This window comes from Rattus norvegicus, chromosome 2 (genome assembly GCF_021556685.1).
Source record: "Rattus norvegicus strain SHRSP/BbbUtx chromosome 2, alternate assembly SHRSP_T2T, whole genome shotgun sequence".
NCBI lineage: Eukaryota > Metazoa > Chordata > Mammalia > Rodentia > Muridae > Rattus > Rattus norvegicus.
The window spans coordinates 151,276,469-151,297,938 of NC_141535.1; the positions used below are offsets into that span (position 1 = coordinate 151,276,469).

Genomic DNA, 21,470 nt, shown 5'->3' on the forward strand with positions numbered 1-21,470 from the left:
TGGAATATATGGTACTCTGTTATTGACCGTTACTCTACTGTGTAGCAGTACTCCCTCTACATATTTAACTTAATATCTTTAACCAACCTTTCCCCATCTCCCATTCCATAATATATATCTAGCATCTAAAAATATTATTCTACTATTTTTTAGATTTATTTTTATTTTGTGTGCATGAGTGTTTTGTCTGCATGTATGTGTGTGCACCAGGTGCCTGTAGTGTCCAAGGAGACCAGAAAATCATGAGATTCTCCTGGAAGTACAGCTACAGACAGCCACGAACTGTCATGTGGGTGCTAGCACCAAACTTAGAAGGACCCTCTTTTCCTATTACTAAGCCCCCAACGTAACATTTTTAAATTCTGTTTATAAGTGAATTACTTGGCATTTGTTTTCTTATATCTATTTTATTTTACTTAGAACAATGTTTTACTTTCCATATATGCTGTCATGATAAGATATAATGTTTCAGTGGCTGAATATAATATATATGACCTTATAAAATACACTTTTACATAAGTTCCATATTTTCTTCACTTATTGGAAGCAATGTGTATTTCAGTCTATTTACCATTTCATACTCAAATCATGAGAAAGAAGATTATAGTGGTCATAATAATAATGATTTGTTGTTGAGTTGAGTCTCTTCAATATTCTAGATATCAATCCTTAATCAGATGTAGAATGGCCAAATACTTTTCTTCATTATGTATGTCTGTACTGCAGAATTCAATCCGGTTATATTTAAGATAGTTATTGATGGGTAAGGTCTCACCCATCATGATGGGTGTTTTCTATATTGGTTTATGATGATGTCGCTTGTTTTCTATATTGTTTTAGCTCCTCATTTCTTCCTCTCTCAAGTGTTTGTGGTTGTGAGTTTCTCTAGTAGTGTTGTTTGATTCTTTGGTTTTTTGTTTGTTTGTTTGTTTTGGTGTAGCTGTACATTTTCTCTTTGTAGTTAATACTAAATATAAAAAATTGTTCAGTACAAGTTATTTTGAAAACATAGCAATTTGATTTTGATCATAAGCATTAAAAAAGAAAGAAAACCTCAACACATACACTGTATTCTTTCCTATATTTTAATTTCTAATGTTTCATTTTAGGTTTTTATATTGCCTATTTCTTAAAATAGCAGTGTAGTCATTTTTTTATTTTTAATCCTCATACTAAAGATGTTTGAAGTACCATAATTAAAGTATTAGAAAACACTACATCTTTCTGAAACTTATTGTTAACTTTCAGTGTTTCCAAAATATTCCAGTATTTTATTCAACATATCTTGTTCTCTCATGCTAAAGAATTTTCCTTAGGACTTATTCTAGAGTGAATTTAAGTAGCAACAAATCCACTCAGCTTCAATTTGGAAATACCCTTTTGTCGCCTCTTCTGAAAGCTTGCTTTGCTGAATACATCAGTCGTCGTCGTCGTCGTCGTCATCATCATCATCATCATCAGTTATTCACTTTACAACCTAATACCAGCCCTTCCTCTCCTCCCAGTACCTCCTCATGCAAGCCCTCCCTCCATTCCACCTTCCTCTTAAGCCTCCCATCACACCCTCCACTAGTACCCCTCCCCAACCCTACACATCAAGTCACTGGGTACTTGGTGCATCCTCTCCCACTAAGGCCAGGAAAGGAGGTCCATTTAGGGCCAGGGATCTACAGCAGGCAACAGGCTCGGGCAGCCCCTGCTCCAGAGCACACCTGTGGTAGTCCGCGGGTTTCGCTTGCTTTCACCATTCCATTTCTCCTAGGGTGTAAGTTCTCTCCTGAAAGTCAGCTGTCGGCTCGATTGAAGCATGTATTCGGGTTTGCTTCCTTCCCTCCTTCCTTCCTTTCTCTCTTCTTCCCTTGCTAATTTCACAATTCTCTCTGTTTTAACTTTTGAGACCTGATCATAACATGTCAATTTGTGGTAGATTTGATTAAATCACATCCAACTGGTAACTTTTGACTTTCCTCTATCTGGTTATTTTGTTCTCACTCTAGGTTTGGAAAGCTTTATGTTACCTGGTTTAGGAAATATATTAATATAGTCATCCATCATATATATATATACATGTATATGTATATATATCCATAAATATACACAAAATTATGCGTGAACCATGTTTATTCCTATAAAACTAGTTTCTATTACACTTTTATTAAATGTGTTCTTTGACAATTTTATACACGTACAGTGCATAATACATCTGGTTACTCTCTCTTCCTCCTTTCCCATCTTCCTCTGTCAATCTCCCCTCTACCCGCAAGTCTCTTTCTCAAATTCAGGTCGTTTTGTTTTGTGACACTCTGAGTTTCACTAAGGCAGTCATGTGATGATGAGTTTGGAACTGACCTTTGTGAGTTGCATACAGGCATACAACTAAATATAATGACTGAGCCCCTCCCAGAGTCCACTAGTAGCCAAAAGTTCACAAGCCCCTCCCTTATCCGTGTTTAACTGATGTCAAACCCAGTGTTATAAAAGTCCAGTGGAGACAGCTTGGCTGCTGTGAAATCACAGTTCTGCTGGTTGTGTCACACCCAGAAACTAGCATTTCACAGCCTCTCCGGCTCTTGTATTCTTTCGACCCTTCTGTCTACAATGATCCCGGGGCATTAGAGAGGAGGCGTTGATGTCCTGTTCAGGCCTGAGCCCTGGACTGTCACTTTTTCTCCCAATGTTCTCAACATGTTATTATATTTTTATATGTTTTATCTCTTTTACAATTTCTGCATATGTATTTGTGTCTGTGTGAATAGATGCCACTTGTGCAGGGGAGAGGAGTCATCCCTCATTGAAACCCCAAACCTGGGTGTCTATTCTTTTAATGGTGTTCTAAAATCCTATGAGCTTTCTTCATTCCTCTTCAACTTTTTCCCTCCTGAATATATTCAAATACCTTGACTTCAAGCTCACTGACTCTTCTGTTAAATGGATTCTCTATGGATGCTGTCAGGTCCCTCTGCACCTGTTCTGCTTTTCAGCTCCAGGAATTACTAGTTTTTAAAAAATATTTTACTTTCTGTAGCAAGGTTTCCTGGTGATTACTCAATTGTTCCCTAGAGATTTTATTTTGTTGTTCTTATGGTTGTTGTTTGCTTTTGTTTCTGATTTTCAAGGTGGGTTTTGTATATGTAGCCCTAGCTGTCCTGGAACTCACTCTATAGACCAGGCTGGAGCTGTCCGCCTCTACATCTCAAGTGCTAGAAAAAAGGCATGCGCCCCTGCTGCCCAGTTTCTCTTGTGCTTTTAAGGATCATGTCTCAGTAGGTTATTTCTAATGAATTTTCCACCCCTGACCAGTTCTGGCATATATGTATATATCTATATATGTGCATATGTGTGTGTCTTTTATTATTTGAGATTATAATTACAGCATTTCCTCCTTCTCTTTCTTCTCTTCAAACCCTCTGCTGTATACCGTTCCATACTTTCTTCCAAATTTGTGATCTCTATTTTTTCCTTATTAAATTGTCACATAAATTACACACATACATAAACATAGACATACACAAATATACACAGATACACACACATGCATACATACACACACAAAGAGAGATACACACAGACACACAGATGCACAGACACATACACAGGCACACACAGAGAGAAATATACAGATACACACACACACACACACACACACACTTACATCATAAATACAACCTACATAATGTTACTTATATGTACATTTTCAGGCCTCACCACTTGATATTAGATAACCGATTGACATGTTCTTCCCTGAGGAAGACTATTTCTCCCATTCTTGGCTGACTATTATATAGAACTGGACCTCATTATTTAACTCAGAGTAGCTTCTCAATTACAATTCTCCTGCCTTAACATCCCTAGTGCTGGAATTACAGACATGTGTTATCATGCCCAGCTTCTTTGTATTTTCTTGAAGTTCACTACTTTCCATAAAATGGCTGTTTTGAATTCTTGTCCATGAGGCCAAGCATATCCATCACCTCATCATCGGCTTCTGACACCTCACAGCTCTCTGGAAGCTCTTGATGCTTGTTAGTATCTGAAAGAATCCATGCACTGAAGTATTAGGCATTTATTCCAGCTGTCATTCTTTGACTTCAATGGTGCCTGGCCTGGAATTCTAAGCAGGTTGTTTGTTCTGGAGCCCCTCATCATTGCCCACTGTTGCAACACTAGAGGACACTAGTCCCAGTAAATCCAAAAGCAGTGCTGCTATTCTGTTAGGGACTTATGGCATTCCTAGCTTAGGTTTGTTGCAACTGGCACGCTGTATGTGATAGATTTGGGGACTGCCTAGAGGAGGTAATCCAACCTCAGAACCAAAAGCCTCATCTACAATCATGAGCCTGTGGCCAGGAACAACAGGGTTCTACCCTTACCACAAGAGACACAACTTAAAAAGCCAAGTTTGGGTCCCTTTCTGGAGCCCTCAGCTTGCTGAGACCAATGTAACTATGTTTCCACGCCCTGTCTGGTGATGTGATCTACCCTTGGCTGGGCACCACTGCAGCCAGGCACTAGTGATGCAAATTGGAATTTCATGTGACATTTGGGCTTCTGGATTGATGCTATTCTTGGAAAGAATCTACAGCCCCAGCTGTGAGTTCCGAGTAAAAGTTCTAGACATCTTTCCTTCATAAGCGAGTTGCAAATAAAATGTCTTTGAACTTGCTGCTGGAAACTGAGGGCGAATAGCAGAGGCAACCCTTGGTTAACAAGATTGGTACTAAGTAGTCATAGTCAGGTCATACCTGAAGCTGCAACCCTTAGAACTGGTATAGAACTGGTACAGTTCTGGACATAGTTAGCAGTTGTGGAAGTGGGACCCCAGGTTCATCTCACCAAGGTCAGGGATGTTTACCTAGCTCTGGGGTGATCTAGAGATTCTCTATGAACATTATCCTGGGAGAAAGGGCTATAGGGGAGGGGGTCCACTCAGTACTGAATTTCATCCTAGTGAGGTTGGTACTGGGTTCAAGTCTAAGGTGCTAACTTCCTCTCCCCTCCCAAGTAGTGGGTCTTTCTAGGTCATTGGCCAAGTGACCCTTTCACAGGGGTCTCCTAAGGCCATCAGAAAACATAGATATTTAGATTACAATTTATAACAGTAGCAAAATTACAGTTATGAAGTAGCAACAAAAATAATCTTCTGGTCGGGGGTCACCACAGCATGAGGAACTGTATTAGAAGGCCGCAGCATTAGGAAGGGTGAGAACCTCTGTGGTTCCCTAGGCTGTTTGGTTCTTGGATTTGATGGGTTTCCCTCCAGCTTTCTCAAACATCATTTTCCATTATTACACTAAACACAGGCTACTATCATCTTTCCTCTGGTTTAACTCTTGCGAAGGTTAGTCACATGTAAGTAACTCAGACTGGTGTTCCTGTGGGCAACCAATCACTGCTCTGGTCTTGCAGTGCCCTGTTCAAGTGGATTTTTGTAATTAACTCAGTGTTTGTTTTTAAGTAAATTCTTGAAAGAAACCAAACTCAAGCCCTTTCTAATAGTGGTCCTCTTCTGAGTTCTTGGGCCTTTCACTGTGTTTTGTTTTCTGTTTCTGCTGCTAGGACTGAAAGGCTCCCTCCAGAGGCTGCAACTGGAATATGTGGACGTGGTCTTTGCAAATCGCCCAGACAGCAACACCCCCATGGAAGGTGAGTAAAGGAATTTAGTAAGAATAAGAGGCTACAGAATTACTGGTCCTAGAAGACTGTCTCTACTACAGTAATAAATGACGTATTTCAGATAAACTAGAATTTAAAAAGTAAAGCCTTTCCAATGTCCTTTAGCTTCTGTATTTACCTTGAAAGCCAATAGACCTCTACAGTTTTTCTCCTCCCCTCCCCCCTCCTCCCCCTCCCCCTCCTCCCTCCTCTTCTTCCTCCTCCTCCTCCTTCTAACTTCCTCCTTTACCTTTATTCTCGGTAGTTTTTCTTGGTTGCTAGGTCCTCACTTCTTCCAGATTCATTTCACTTTCATGATTTCGTCAACTAAAATGATTACATTAATCAGAGGGGTTTATAATACAACTACCATTTCCAAGGCACTCCTCTAAGAAACTTCCATTTCTATAATGATGCTTTCTGATTAGTTTCCAATCCTGTATGATAAATGCTGAGAGGGGTGAGTGGGCACTGGACAGGGGAAACTGCTTAATAAGGCTCTTCTTTGCACACTGGTTTTCATTCTCAGCAAGCTGTGCCCCCCACGCCCTCTGACAGAAGACCACAGCTTTTCCCCTGTGGGACAAAGCAAAGCTTTCAGAACACTCCTAAAGCCAAATTTTCTTCATTTGTGTCCATTTGTCAATCCCACCTGGGATGACTGAGAAATAAGATGGTTGTGGACACAAAAGTGGAAAAGACAATTCCAGTTAGTTGAGGATAGAAATATTTCAAGATGAAAAGGGGATTTTGACTTTGTTTCTAAGTTTTACAGCATTTGAACTATCAATTTCTTTTAATAATTCCAATAATGTAATCCACATAAAATTATACTAAAGGCAAATTTGTCTTTTATTTGTCTTTGATAATTGGAAACGCTGTTTATAATGTAAGAAATTAAGCTCTGTGAAAATGTATTCTTACTGTTGGGTTATGGGAATTCAGGAAAATACGAATGATCTAAGTTCCTAGGAATTTTTCTAGGTTGCATTTTGTAGCTCCTCACTCATTTCAAACATATGTTAGAGAGACTATTTGTACTGTCATTTATCTTTCCCTACTACAGAGAAACTGTACATGCATACATCTATCTATATACACATTATTATCTGTGTTTATATATCATATATGTGTCATATATGATATATATTTCTGTCAAAACAAAGGCTGCTTGATAACCAGATCATAAACAGTATTAGAGATATTTATTTCAATGATACTATGCCTGTCACACAATTCACAAAGATGCGTCCAAACAGAAGACTAAAGCCATTTAGTCAGCAAAACTACCAAATAAAATACTGGGTTGTAAAAGGCTAATTGTTTCTCATTCTAAGTGCCTGGTGGCTATTTTCCTCTTTGGAATGTTGTCTTTTACAGTTATACCATGTGCATACACAGGATAGCAGACAGCTGAGTTTGTTTGTCCACCCATCCAGCCTCCTACTTTACCTCTAATTTTAGGAATACAGTAGAGCCCCTCAATCAGGAGGTATAAGCTGCATTATATCTACAAAAGGAAAGCTGTGTTATAAGTGTCTCCCAAATGAAAAAGATACAGAGTGTAGATAAAGGAAGAAGGAAATTCTCCAGCAAAGTGATGCTAACAGGCTAAGTGCCTCTGGCATAAACACCAAAGGTTTGTTGAAACTTAGTTAAGAAATCTCCAAGAATTTTTTAAAAGAACAGATTGCTGTCTCCTGCTAGGGTCTGTAGTGAAAGCATCACCTCTCCTGAAATCAGAGAAAATTACGTTTTCCCCTAAGATTTTCAAATAACGTTCCACAAAGTGAATTGGGAAGCTACATCATAATGAGTCTCTGTAGTAAGAGTGTTAAACAAGGGGTATTCCCTACTTACTGAGTAAGTCAGTAACACAGACCTCTGTAGGTCACTTGGCAGCGGTCACCGACTTGTCCTGGAGTGTAGTCCCTCCATCTCTCCGCCAGCCCAGCCAGACACTACCCCCACCAGGCTTCCAACCTCTGAAGTTTCTCTGCTTTGGGTTTAGTGACCAGGCTCTTCTTGGAGCTTGTTCTAGCTTTCTGATAAATTTATATCTTATAATTGTTTGCGATTTATAATCACTTATTTGCAGGTCAAATAGAAACACCAGAGTTGGATTCTGGTGGGGGCAGCACAGATCGTACAGTCTTTTCTGCTTTACTCTTAACAGAGGCAAGCGCTGGAAAATAGAGAGAAAGAAAAATGAAGTAGGGAGACGAGATGACTTCCTCAAGGTGCAGGGATTGGCAGATACACCTGAGTTGTTTTTAGATTCCATGTTAATATTCGTGCTGGGAATGATTGTAAATCCCGCATGCCTGTGCATAAGCAAAAGTTATACATACACAATGAGGCTTACCTTGAAGGGTGACTAGCATTTCTAAATGCCTGTGAGACAGGCTGTATATTACCAAAATTACCCTTGGAACTTTCTGGTAACTATCTGTCAGTGTAACTCCACAACCCTTATTCAGCTCCTCCAGGTAAAATGACAAAACCATCTTCAAGTATTCATCCAGCCAATATCTTTAAATAATGGTAGAAAAAATCTTTAATATCATTCGCCTGCCTTTATTATCTCAGTACATCACGACGTAGTTTGACCCATTTGTATTTGCTGTTAGTTACCCAGAAGTAAGGACCAAAGAAGATGTTAATTGCACGTGGATCAAAACCCCAGAGCCTCAGCATTCGTAGATCTTCATTCACATCAAACATTCCTTTCCAAATCAAGGAAGAGGCCAATTCTTTTAGAGAGGCTGAAGCAGCTCTCTGATGAGACAGCCCAGCCATGGCATCAATAGCCCCTCACTGTTACTGATTGTCCAAGGGAGTAGACTAAAGCAACCAGCGTGAAACACTAGATGGCTTCTAGCCACCACCTCTGTGAGCGTCGAGATCTGTGTGAGCACTTGGGTACTTCAAAGCCACATTTCCGTTTCAAGCTGTTTAAAATGCCAGGAATCGGTGTTAATTGAGGGTGTATCTAAAATAAACCAGGATGAGTTTCGGCCAATTTCTGGTATCAAATTTCAACCAATTGAGCCAGGAAAAGATCAGCCGTTGCACCTTCTTCACCATATATGGGCATCGTGTGTTCTATTAGCCATTGCTACCCATTCCTGCCATTCTTGCCAAAAATCAAAAGACAAAAAGCAAGTTCTAAAAAGAGAATGGTGGTAAATTGCAAATGTGCGGTCAGTGGAGAGAAGTGAAGCACTTCGTTTGCAATCTGCCACCTGAAAGAATACAATTCTACGTTTTGTGGTGACAGGACGATGTGACAGCAGAGGGGAGCGCACGCGCGTGCGCGCTTTTCCCTCCATCCTCATTATTTTTCATGGTTCACCTAGTAGTAAGGCATTTTTCTTTCACAGCAGCTGCTGTGCCATCTGTCTCTGCTATATTATCTGCCAATGGTGGCATGTTTTCCAATCGTAGAAAAAAAAATCAGCCCCACATCCTATGTCATCTTTCTTATGACAATATATCCCTCTTTAGAATCACTGAGAGCGCCTTGTCTCTGTAAAACTCAGATTGTTAATTCACTCTCACTTTCATAGGTCAGTATGCATTTCAAATTCCTGTCTATAAGAAAAGGTTTGAGGCAACTTAAGTCACGCTGCATTGGGTTGACAGAGACATTCTGTCCCACGCTAGGAGGATTTGGGGTTGTTTTTCTGCCATTGCCAATTGCAGGGTAATTTCTCCAGGAAGAAAGTCATTGAACACTACTGTAAAGTGTGGACCACTTGTGATTAATGGCAAAAAGAAGAGGCACTTTAATATATAGACTTTTAAGGTTTATTGACAAAGTATGATGATTTTCAAGTTAAATTACCTTTTAATAAAATTTTAATTTAAAAAACATGCTTGAAATCAGGTCCTTTCATGTAGAGCTCATTGCCAAAACTAATCATCTGGAATTCCTGAATCATTGAATATTATGCCTATACTAATTACTGTTCACTACATTCATGTTCCCTTTCTTGTGGGCTGACACAGCCGTAAAGCAGCCCAGATGTCTTTATCTCAAATAACAGTGGTAAGACTGAAGTTAGCTTCACTAATCCCCACCATTAACCAAACAGTGGATTCTGTAAGGATTTTTCGTAGGTTTTTCCTTCTTTACTATCACTACAATGCAAGCGGGAATGTATGGCTATTTGGAAATGGAGAATATTCATGACAACTCACAAGAGGCCACAGAAAACAGCCTAGATTGTCAATATGCTATTGGTTTAAAAATACTGAACCTGGGTGTTTTATCTTCCAAAGTAAAGGTTTTAGAACAAAAGCTTAAACACCTGACACTTATTATGTATTGTGTAGTTACAGCTCATCAGTGGCCTAACTCTCACTGTATTTCATTTCAGAGGCATTATGTCATGCCTCTGAAAGGTACCCCTACCTACCCCCTAATTCATAATAACAGCAAGAAGAAATCCTCTGCAAGCCATATGACAATGTTGTCCCAGAAAGATATAAATCAAGACATTTATGCAATTTGAATAATTTATTAACCACATTAAAAAGAGAAAAGAAACAGATAGGTTTAGTTATAATATTATTTTAACTACTCATACAAAAAATTACTATTTCAACCCGTAACGATTTTAAAAATGTATATTTTACTCTTTCCATACTGTCTTTGAAATCCACAGTATACAGCATAATTTGGACTTACACATTTCAAATGCCCAAGAGCTACATGTCAGGAAAACTATTCTGTATAACCACAGAGGTAAAAGCTCTTCCCAGTCTAATGGCAGCATGGTCTGTGTTGCTCTATGAGGTGCAGCATTACTTGTAGATTCAGGGTCATTTTGCCCACCATTGCAGGGAAGGCATTACAGGAAACATGCAGCAGTAACTCCTCAATACTACATCCCAGGAACCAGAGACAGGTCAGAACTGGAAGCCAGGCTGCAAGCTTCTAAGAGTTGTGCCTCGTGACTTCCAGCCCCTAGTGACTTCTGACAGACAGGCTCGATTTCCTAAAAGTTCCACATCCTCCCCAAATATTGCTACCAATTGGCCAAAAGTGTTTAAAGTACAAGCCTGTGGGAAATGTTTTAGATTCTACCAGTCTCCCAAGAGGTTCACATCTTAACAATGCAAAAGCCTTTAGCCAAGCTTCAAGGATCCTCCAAGTCTTAACTGTCCCATTTCTGCTTAAAAGTCCAAACTTCCAAGTATCTATGGAGATTTCAGGCAGTCTCTTAGATAAGAATCTGTGAATCCCTGTGAAAATAAAAACCAATTACATACTTCCAATGTGCAATGGCCCAGAGCAAACATTTCCACCACAAAATATGGGACAAGAGAAAAGCAAGGAGGAAAAAGAAATGGATAAAATGAAGATCAAAATCCAGGAGGAAGGTGTTAAAGTCCATAGCTCCATGTCTAACACCCAAGGGGTATGGCATCATCTGAGCCCCAGTGCACTTGAGCAGCCCACCTCTGTGTTGCCCAGAACACACATATTCTCACTCCTGAGCTGGATCCACTCATTTACTACAAATCTCCTAAACCGGCATCCTATTCTGGTGTCTCTAATCCCATTCTGGAGTCTACTTCACACTTCTAACTTCATGAATAGCCTTCTCAGAGGCTTCCTATAGGAAGTTTACTCCCTACACAGATGTGCATGCACAGAGAGAGAGAGAGAGAGAGAGAGAGAGAGAGAGAGAGAGAGAGAGAGAGAGAGAGAGAGAACATGGCCTCCCAGGCTTTTTTTAAAAATCTTGCAATCGTGTAATTCTTGTGTCCCTGGTGCCTGAAAAGCCGATTTCATGTGTATTATCCCAAGTTCTGCTCGAGTCTGCAAAGTAAACAGGCCCCTTTAGACCATGGTTGAGTACTTTGAAGCTGAATGAAAAAGAAAAAAACAAAAAAACAAAAATCAAAAAAAACACTTCCCTGGGCAGCCTGCTTACTGCAAAGATCCCTGGCTATTCTCTCTTTTCAGGCATCTTTTCAAAAGTTTGCACTTTTTATACCCTCAAGGCTTCAATGGGTGAGATCTTGCCAACAAGACATCTTTCTATGTCCCTTGTGGAAATTTTTTTTGTTTTTTGGTTTTTGGTTTTCGGTTTTGGGTTGTTTTTGTTGTTTGTTTGTTTGTTTGTTTGTTTATGCACTAATTTCTTTAACAGTTCTGACCTCTTTTGTCTGTTTGATTTGTCTGCAACTTTGAATGCATCTATGTCAAACTATGTTTTCGGGCCAAATTAAATAGGTTTGTTTTTTACATCATCCTGTTCCACATTTGATCTTGACTCTTACTGTAAACCTGACTCAAGGCAGCCAACAAGACCCACACTGCAGCATGAATGTTATTCCATTTTAAAATATTTCCCCCACCAAACGAACTAATTGATTACTTTTGAATTCATCCTTACAGAACAGTAGTAACTAAAGCCAAAAAAGAGAAGTCAGCAATGTGAAGGTCAGGTTCATGCCGCAGTCTGCGATGGGTCTGCTCCCTGCAGCAGTATTTCAGCCAGGAAGACAGAACTCAACAGATAGCTTCAAATGCAGGCTTTGGCAGCAATCACACTCAGGCAGGTTACTGCCCCTGCTCAGGCTCAGCTCCTCACTTGAAAATAGAGGTAAAATGCAAAGCACCGTGGGTATGAGCTAATAGTGTGGGTTCACGACCTCCCTCCTCTGAGCCAAGGCAAAGCAGCTTAAGCCTTATTTGTGGAATGTACCATATAATGTACATACACCTTTCTTCTCAGAGGTAACTATGGGAGATGCCCAAGGCCTTGAAATTATGCACGGTGAAGACCCAGTGAAGGCCAAGCTACAGGGCTAAACAATGTCTGTGAGGTCATGAAGGGATCAAGCCAGAGGAAGTGATATAATTTTCTTATAAGCTATTTGTTTTCTCCTTGGAATATTCTTCTGTGTTAATTCAATCATAGATTTTCCAGGCCTCAGCCTAAAAGATGGTCTTGTGCCTGCAGCTATTTTCAAAGATATCTACAAAAAAAAAAAAAAAAATCAACTCATCCTCAGTTTGGTACTTGCTGACTACCCACCATGTGCCCAGCACTTTTCTGAGCACCTAGGAGAAGTAGAAGTTAATAAACCTGACAGAAATATTGCCCTTATAAGTTACATTCCTGCTCGCTGTGCAGACAATAACTAAGAAAGTTGGGGGTTGGGGAGATGGCTCTGTGGATAAGAGCAGGCGCTACACAAGCACAGGGACCTGAGTTCAAGTCCCCAGCAACCACATAAAAACCAGCCAAGCATGGCCACACATGCCTGTAATTCTTCTCTTGGAGAAGAGACGGGCAGTTCTCAGGAACAGGGCAGTCTGATCAAATTGAGGAAGATTGAGTTCAGTGAGAAACCCTATCTCAAAAGAACAACACAGGGAGACTGGCAGAACAGGATACCAGATGCCCTCCTCACACACATGCATATGCACACTTTTAGATACCACATACATGTAAATAAATAATAAATGAATATAATACTTGGATCACATAATTTATCAAACCAATTAAAACAAGGCACAAGAGAAAATGGGGAACTGGTAGGGACGGCTAAAACAATGAGGATTGAAACATGTGGAAAGACCCAGATTACCAAATCTTAGGGTACACAGAGGTTCTAGGAGCTGGTCTCTCTCTGCCACTTTGGGATTCCCCAGAGTGATGTGGTTAAAAGGGATCAGATCTGAGATTTGAAAAATATCACCTAGCAGAAAGTACCTGGTTTAATAATACTCTTAGAGTTTGAAAAAAACAAAACAACAATAACAAAAACAGGGACAAGTCCAGCTGGCCATTACTGCCGATCACCAGTTGACCAGATGCACAAGGACTATGTTCATGTTTTATACAATGTACAGTCAAGGCCAGTATGGGGGCCAAATTGAAGATCTTATTATGCCTTCTCATGTTTCATTTATATACATATTTCAAAAATACATGTGGGAGACTAGAGAGACAACTCAGTGTGTTAAGAGTGTGCTGCTCTCACAGAAGACTCTGTTCAATTCCCAGCATTCACGTTGTGGCTTACAACCATCGGTCACTCTAGTTCCAGGGAGTTCTGGTCTCTGTGAGTGCCAGCTATACACGTACCAGATGCACATATACATGTGCAGACAAAACAATCATGTACATAAAATAACTTTAAAAATTAAAACACAGAGATGTGTTATGAATCCCCTAAGTTACCAGTTCTTCCTCTCTATGTCTTGGCTGCTTCTGCAGTAGTTACTGATCCTATCATGGTTGGTAAAATCTGCCTATTTCACAAGCTTCTTCTTTTCCCCCATTTATTTCCTTGTTTGTTTCTCTCACTTCCTGCAGAGAATTGAAAGATATCAAGTAAAGCAGCAGAGTTTAAGGTACAAAGCTCCCATGCTAAACTGTCATACTGCCTCACAAGGAGTCCCCAAGACCTGGTGAAAAATGCCCCAGAGTTAGGAGAGGCCCAAGAAAGTCTGCTCACAGTTCACTAAGGTCATACCTGCCAGAAACAGGGTCCTGGTTAGCAATGTTAACCTAGATTGAGAAAGGGGCGTCAGAAGAATTACAGGATACTGATATGGATATCAGTAGGATACACACACACACACACACACACACACACACACACACACACACACACACACACGATAGAGCTGACTCTAAAGAAAACCACTTCCTAAAATCCAGTTTTTAGTTATACAGTGCTTTGGTTGGAATCCAATTATAGACTGAATTCCCAATTTATAAAATCCTGGTGAGAATGGGTGATCTTGGGAAAGAACATAAATATCCTCTATACAACTTCCTGTGTTTTCTTTCCCATTTCTATCTTTTTTTTCTCTCCATTTTCAATCAGTTGTGAATTCGGCCCCTACTAGTAGACTCAGATAAAGAAACAAAGTGGGACATAGGTCTTCTCTAGGTTGTAGACCCCACCAGGTTTGGGTTTTTTGGTTTTTTGGGTTTTTGGGTTTTTTTGGTTGGTTGGTTTGGGGGTGTTTTTGTTTTTGTTTCTGTTTTGCCTCCACTTTTTTCCTTAAACTGTTTTCCATTACAAAGATAGGGAGAAGTGGGGTGATGAGGAGAGAAGGAAGGGGGCAGGGGGAGAGAGAGAGAGAGAGAGAGAGAGAGAGAGAGAGAGAGAGAGAGAGAGAATGCTTTTGCTCTCCCCAGCTGTCAGATGAAGACAGCTGCTTAGAATTTTATTGGTGACTCACGTGCACTTCCTTCTGTGAGCTGTCAGCTCTCTGAAAGACATCTAGAGATGTGACATGATTTAACTCAATATTCTAAGGACATGTTGGCTGACTCTCAGAGGAATCCAATCCTATAGGTTCCTTGTTGCTCCACAGCAGATCTGTAAGGGCATGCATAGGACCTGGAGCCGGGCATCACCCACACTAGCTCTCTACCTGCATAGGCGGGGCTGCAGAACTTAGCAGCTCTTAGCAGCAGCATCTCTGAGGGCTTCACAGCATGCATGTTTAATGGAGAAAGCACAGCCACCTGTAGGGTTGAGCGAGTACTTCACAGTCTCCTTACTCTGTACAAAAAGAACCAGGGAGTACGTGGTTTTGTTAAAGTCCTGGATATTTATAGGTGCGCTGAGAAAATACAATTAGAGGACTTTGGTGCCAGTGTGTGGACTGGGATGAGCTGGTTAGACCTCCTCCTCTGATTCTTATGTATAAAACAGGAAGAATGGGAAAGTCACATTCTCTTTCCAACAACCATGTGACAAAGAATTGTGTTTAAGTGGAAATAGCTCATAAATATTTCAAGGTGCTTATTGTTACATACTCTTCTACTTTTAGAATTTTATATGAATAAGATGAAGACAGAGTTTCAGTTAGGTCCTAAAACACAATCAAAATATCAGAAGGAGGTGACAAAGCACTTCTACAATCAAAGCTGGTTCCATGACTTCTTTTCTTCCTCCAACTTTTTGAGAAAATTAAAAATTACAGAAAAACAGAAGAATGGGCAATTGATATTCTTCATCTTCATGTTCCAACTGCTTTAAGTTCTGTCTGCTCTCGTTCAGTGAACATTTCACCCATAAGTACTTTCTCCATTATCTCCTGATTAAAAGCAGTCCTCATATGACCATGACACAGTCAGCATATGCAAGACCTTCCAACACATTTCCATAATCTAACACTCAAGGCTCATTCCTATTTCTTCCAGTGCCCTTTATGGATTTGTAGGGGGTTTTTTGTTTTGTTTTTCTCTGAAAAGAAGTTGGGAACACAATTTGGCTGAAAACCCCCATAGTGAGTGATAGGGATGCAGCTGAGTGTGGAGTACTTGACTTTGCATGCATTCGACCCAGTTTCTATCCCTGGCACTAAAGAGAGAAGGAAAATGAAGATTCCTACAGTGTTGTACAGGATGTTCTGTTGTGGCTAGTCAATCTCTTTTCATTTAAAATGATTTCTCCATCCCATTTTCGCTTTAGTGACCTTGACCTACAGGCAAATCTCCTGCAATTTGTTTAGGAGAACATCTCCCTATCAGTATATCTGATCTGGTCTCATAGATCGAGTTAAGCACTTTTAGTAAAAACACTTCACAGATCTCTCCAAGGATGGAGAAGAGCCACTGTGCCCCCCCCTATTGTTCAGTTTTAAGGTGAGTCTTGCAGGGTGAAACCTGACAGGCATTCCCCACAGGGGCCATATCTTTGACTTTAGTAAATAACCTTAGTGGGTCTCTAAGTGCTGTGAAGAGCTGAGAGCCCATAGCCTCTCCAGTTGTACAATTTGTTGCAGAGGAGCTGAGAGACAGTGAAATCCTGATTCCATCTACAACTGAAATCAGTCTATAAAATGAGTTTTCCTTTTGCCCCTCCACTCAGTTCCATGAATCTGAAGCTCACTCTAGTGTAAGAATATGAACACTGAGAGAGCAAGAGAAGGGAAACATTGAGAAGGGTAATACTGAGAAACCTGTGCTGTGAGCTCCATCTACCTCAGCAGGGGTTTCTTTCTGGAAATTTTCAGGACCCCTGGAGTTGCTTTGCTTTGCTTCCTTCCTTCCTTCCTTCCTTCCTTCCTTCTTTCCTTCCTTCCTTTCTTTCCTTCTTTCTTTCTTTCTTTCTCTTTTCTGACTAAGTTATTTACATCTTGAGTGCAGCTTCCCCTCCCTCCTCTCCTCTCAGTCCCCCTCTCTGACTTCACTGTCCCCTCATCTACCCCTCCTCCCCTTCTCCTCAGAAAAGGAGAGACCTCCCACAAATACAACCAGCCTAGGCACATCAAGTTGCAATAAGACAAGTGCATCTTCTTCTATTGATGCTAGATGAGGCAGCCCAGCTAGGGGGAAGGGATCCAAAGACAGCAAAAGAGTCAGATGCAGCCCCTGCTCCTGCTGTTAGGGGTCCCACATAAAGACCAAGCTGTACAACAGGTAACATGTGCAGAGGGCCTAGGCCCATCCCATGTGAGCTCTCTGGTTGACGATTCAGTCTCTGTGAGTACCCATGACCCAGGTTAGTTGATGCTGTAGGGTTTCTTGTGGTGACCTTGACCCCTCTGCCTCCTTGAATCCTTCCACCCCTTCTTCCACAGGATTCCTCAAGCTCCACTTAATGTTTGTCTGTGGGTCTCTGCATCTGTTTCCTTCAGTTGCTGGGTGAAGCTTCTCTGATAACAGTTATACTAGGCTACTGTCTGAAAATATAGTAGAATATCATTAATAGTGTCAGGGGTAGGCTCCCTCCCCTGGCATGGGTCTCAAACAGGGCCAATCATTGGTTGGCTCTTCCCGCCATGTTTTACCCCTGAACATCTTATAGGCAGGACAAATTGTGGGTCTACAGTTTTATGGCTAGGTTGGTGTCCCAATTCCTCCACTGGAATCTTGCCTGGTTACAGGAGATGACCAGTTCAGGCTCCATATCTCCTACTGCTAGGAATCTTAGCTAGAGTCACCCTCATAGATGCCTGGAAGTTTCCATTGTCCTTGGTTTCTAGCTGGTCTCAGAGATGCCCATCCCAAATCCAATCGTCTCAACCAGTAATCTGTCCCTCCATCCTTCTATGGCTGAGGAACACAGTGACCTGGGACCTGACTTTTGCCTGGAAAATCTACAAGTGGAGTGTTAGACTGACTATCTGCCTTGATAGCACAGCTAGCTGAGTGCTGCCCTCCTGTGGACAGCAGAGTGCCCAGGTGAAGTGTTCTGTGTTAGCTGAAACCTCTTAGAGGGGATCTAGAATTGGGGCCAATGATGGGAGGGGTTCAAAGACTAGAGAAATAGAGAAACCCACCACACCCTAAACTATCCTATTGTTTCAGGCTATTCAGGCTCCAGGTGGGGAAAGAGAGAATTCTAACTATTGATTGAAACCTATAAAGAATGTGTTTAGTACTTAAAATTATCTTTGAAATGCCTAACCATGGGCAGAAGAGCTATGGGACGAGCATGAGATTTCAGTGGGGCTGATAGAATAAAGGACCAACAACTATGCAAATATAAGGCTGAGTGATTGCATCCCAATCATGCTTGCCCACATATTTCATATGTTTTAAAACTATCTGACTTAAATGACCTTCCATTAGTTGCAGAAAACATGTTTACTTCAAAATAAAATACTATGACATCCAATATAATTGGAGTATAGAAAAGTGCTACGCGCCTTAAGATTCAAATTTCTATAAATTATAGAATTAGGTGTTTGGCTACCTTCCAAAATGTATACATTGCAAGTAGGTATTCTTTGTACCCTCTCATTACATCCCAAAGACCCTCCTTAGGCATCTGAAGGCTCTAGGGAGTAATTGTCAATGTTCAGGGCCTGGAGGACATGATATGCCATAAAACCTTAAGCTGAAACATACCCATCCTTTCTGATGTACCTCTGTGCTAAGGTTTACTTTTAGAAAGGAAGGCTGTGAGGCTGACTGGCTTCAGTTGACCCAATCATACAAAAATATTGAAAATTAAACAAGGATACTTTTGAACTTTTAAAAATTCGAACATAAACGACCATATGTTACTTTCATGTGAAAACCAGATTGTGGGTTTTAAGGACCAGCAGATGGGAGGGATTTGTGCAGAGCAGTGGAAAGTGTCACCAACATTGTTATTTACTTGGAAATATGGAACATGTTACATTGTTGGTTTTGAGACTGGAAAAGCATTGTTACAGAACAAATTCAATCTCCAACTATAGAGGAGTGTTTTCATATAATGAGACAAAGAAAATACAGTATGACAAGAATTCACATAAAACAAAACAGAAGGGAAAATGGAACTATTAAAACAAAGAAAATCTTAAGAAAAGAAGGATGAAATTCTGTTTTACCTTTCCATTTCCTTAATCCCTTCCTGAGAAAAATAAAATTGACCAGAGCTTTTCTCAAAACACTGACAGGATACATTTTAAACAATGTCACCATATGAAACTCAGAGTAGCCCAAATCAGAAGATAGGAGAGAGTACAGCACCTATGTCCAAAGCCGGCTTTCCACTTGTTCATACACACCAAGCATAGATAAGCTATTCAAAACAGAAGAAAGCCACATCCCTGTGTGACACATTTAATCTAAGAGAGGAGGTAAGAAGCAAGAAGTATAGCATTAAAAAGTTTAGTAAGTAGCCAGACAAAGGGGAATACTCTGGAAGAAAGAAAACAAGCGTGTTATTAGGACAGCAATGCTTACAAAGCTGCTAATGACCACAGGGAGATGAGATTTGAGTATGACTTGAAGGGGTCATATGATTAGCTGAGAGAGGGATAGATTGTTTCTTCCTGAAGAACAGTATAAGGGTCCTGGGATGAGAGCTGCCCGTCTTGTTTGAGGACATCAGGGGGCTGCAGCAGAATAACTAGTGAAAATGTAGGGATGAGAGAAAGATGATGGAGCCACATCCCTTGAGCCCTCTGAATTTTCAATCACGAAGTAATATGAGGTGGGTTGCATTTCAAAAGGATCCCTCCACCTGAATTACTGTTGTGAATTATTGTTGATGCAAATGTACCATCAGGGAACAATCTTAAGAAATGGCCACCACAACCTAGGTGAGATGCTCATGGTTAGATGGGGTGTTAGCCAGTGACATGCAATGAGGTTTGAGCTTGGACCACATTAGAATAAGATGGGTTCTTTATATGACAAGAGGAGTAGAACATAAATGACTGTAAGGTTTAGGCTTGAATCACTGGGAGAACAGAGATGCTCTAAACTTTAGGTAGTTCTCACCTTCCTAATGCTACAACCCTTTAATACATTTCCTCATGTGGTGACCCCCAACCATGAAAGTATCCCATTGCTACTTCGCAATTGTAATTTCGCTCCTGTTCTGAATTGTAATGTACATATCTTTGGAGATAAGAAGTTTACCAAGGAGGTCACAACCCACATGTTGAGAAACACTGCTCTAAACAGATTTGGAGATTCCACATGTTGATAGGATAGGGAAAGGTTGGGTTTATCATCCTGAGTTGGGAATGTTCATTTGATAGTCAAATAGAGATGCTAAAGTTGGACCCTGAGTCTGACACTTGGGAGCTAGGCCTGACATGGAAAGAGGTAGATTTGGTAGTTGTCTGCATATGAATGGAGTTTAAACATCTTAAGACTTGATAGATACAATTACAGTTAGAGTAAAATAAGTAGAAATGGACATAGAATGAAATGACTAAGGACTGAGTTCTAAAGTTCTCCAATATTAGCTAGTTTAGAGGAAGGTGAGAAGAGTGTGGTATCTGATAGAGGAGTGCATTGACTGCTGCTAAAGGTCAGGTGAGATGGACAAAGAATTGTCTACCATCATCAGCCTAGTGGAGATCTCTAACTCACATAGCAAGTGAAAATGGAAGTCAAGAGCCACTTAATCCTTATTTATGGCTTTCTTACTTGCAAAAAAGTGGGGAAACTGCATTTAGAATACCAACGTATATGTTTACACATCATCCTAAAGATAAAGATCCAACCAACAGAAGACAATGAGCAGAAACAGAAACTTTGTTGGTGATGAAAATTGCAGATACCTGAAAACCTGGAGCACTATACATTAAAGTAGAAAAGGAATGCATTTAGGTGGGTGGGTGAGTGGTTAGTTGGTCTGTTTTTGGTTCGTTCATTGGTTGGTTGGTTGGTTGGTTAGTTGGTTAGTTTGGCTAGTTGACTGGTTGGCTGGTTTGTTGTTGGTTAGCTGATTTGTTGACTGTCTGACTGCTTGGTTGGTTGGTCGGTTGGCATGCCCACAGAAGAGAATGTAAACGGTACGCATGATACAATGCTTAAGGTACTAAGGAGAAACAATGCTTCAAAGATGTCATATTCTAGAGAAAAGATAGATTAAGAGGACAAGTCTACAGTCAAGGTCCTGCCCTTCCCCATTAATGAATGAAGCCAGGTCCACTAACTAGAAATTCTATGTATATATACTTAAAACTCCAAGTCCATTCTATTACTCACATTCAAATCAGCAACAACCAAGTCTTACATATCATCTTCGTGAAAAAAAAAAAAAGAAACTATATTTCTTTGAAGAAAAGTAATTATCCCAGGAAAAATTCTAACAATAATAACATTAAAGAAAAAATTAACAAAAGAATTTCAAGCGTATAAATTATGCCTACAGTGAATTACACTAATTGAAAAGCGTTGTTCAAACACAATTTCAAAATTTTTGTTCTTAAACAAGAACAGAAGACTTGTGATCACTTGCCATGCAAGACGGTCTCCACCTGGGGCTAGAGAGATGGTTCAGCAACTAAGAACACTGTTGGTCTTACAGAGGACCAGAGTTCAGTCACCAGCACCCATATGGTACATCCAGCATGCTTTTCTGGCCTGCATGGG

General features: G+C 40.4%; 1 protein-coding gene across 4 annotated transcripts in view; it reads left to right on the forward strand.

Annotated features, from left to right (window-relative positions):
* Kcnab1 (potassium voltage-gated channel subfamily A regulatory beta subunit 1) overlaps positions 1-21,470 on the forward strand; it is a 456,882-nt gene that overhangs the window by 398,691 nt on the left and 36,721 nt on the right. For all 4 annotated transcript variants that reach the window (XM_087621134.1, XM_087621137.1, NM_017303.3 and 1 more), the window contains exon 8: positions 5,557-5,643. In XM_087621134.1, the coding sequence (XP_087477260.1) occupies positions 5,557-5,643 (87 nt within the window). The remainder of the gene's footprint in view (positions 1-5,556; positions 5,644-21,470) is intronic.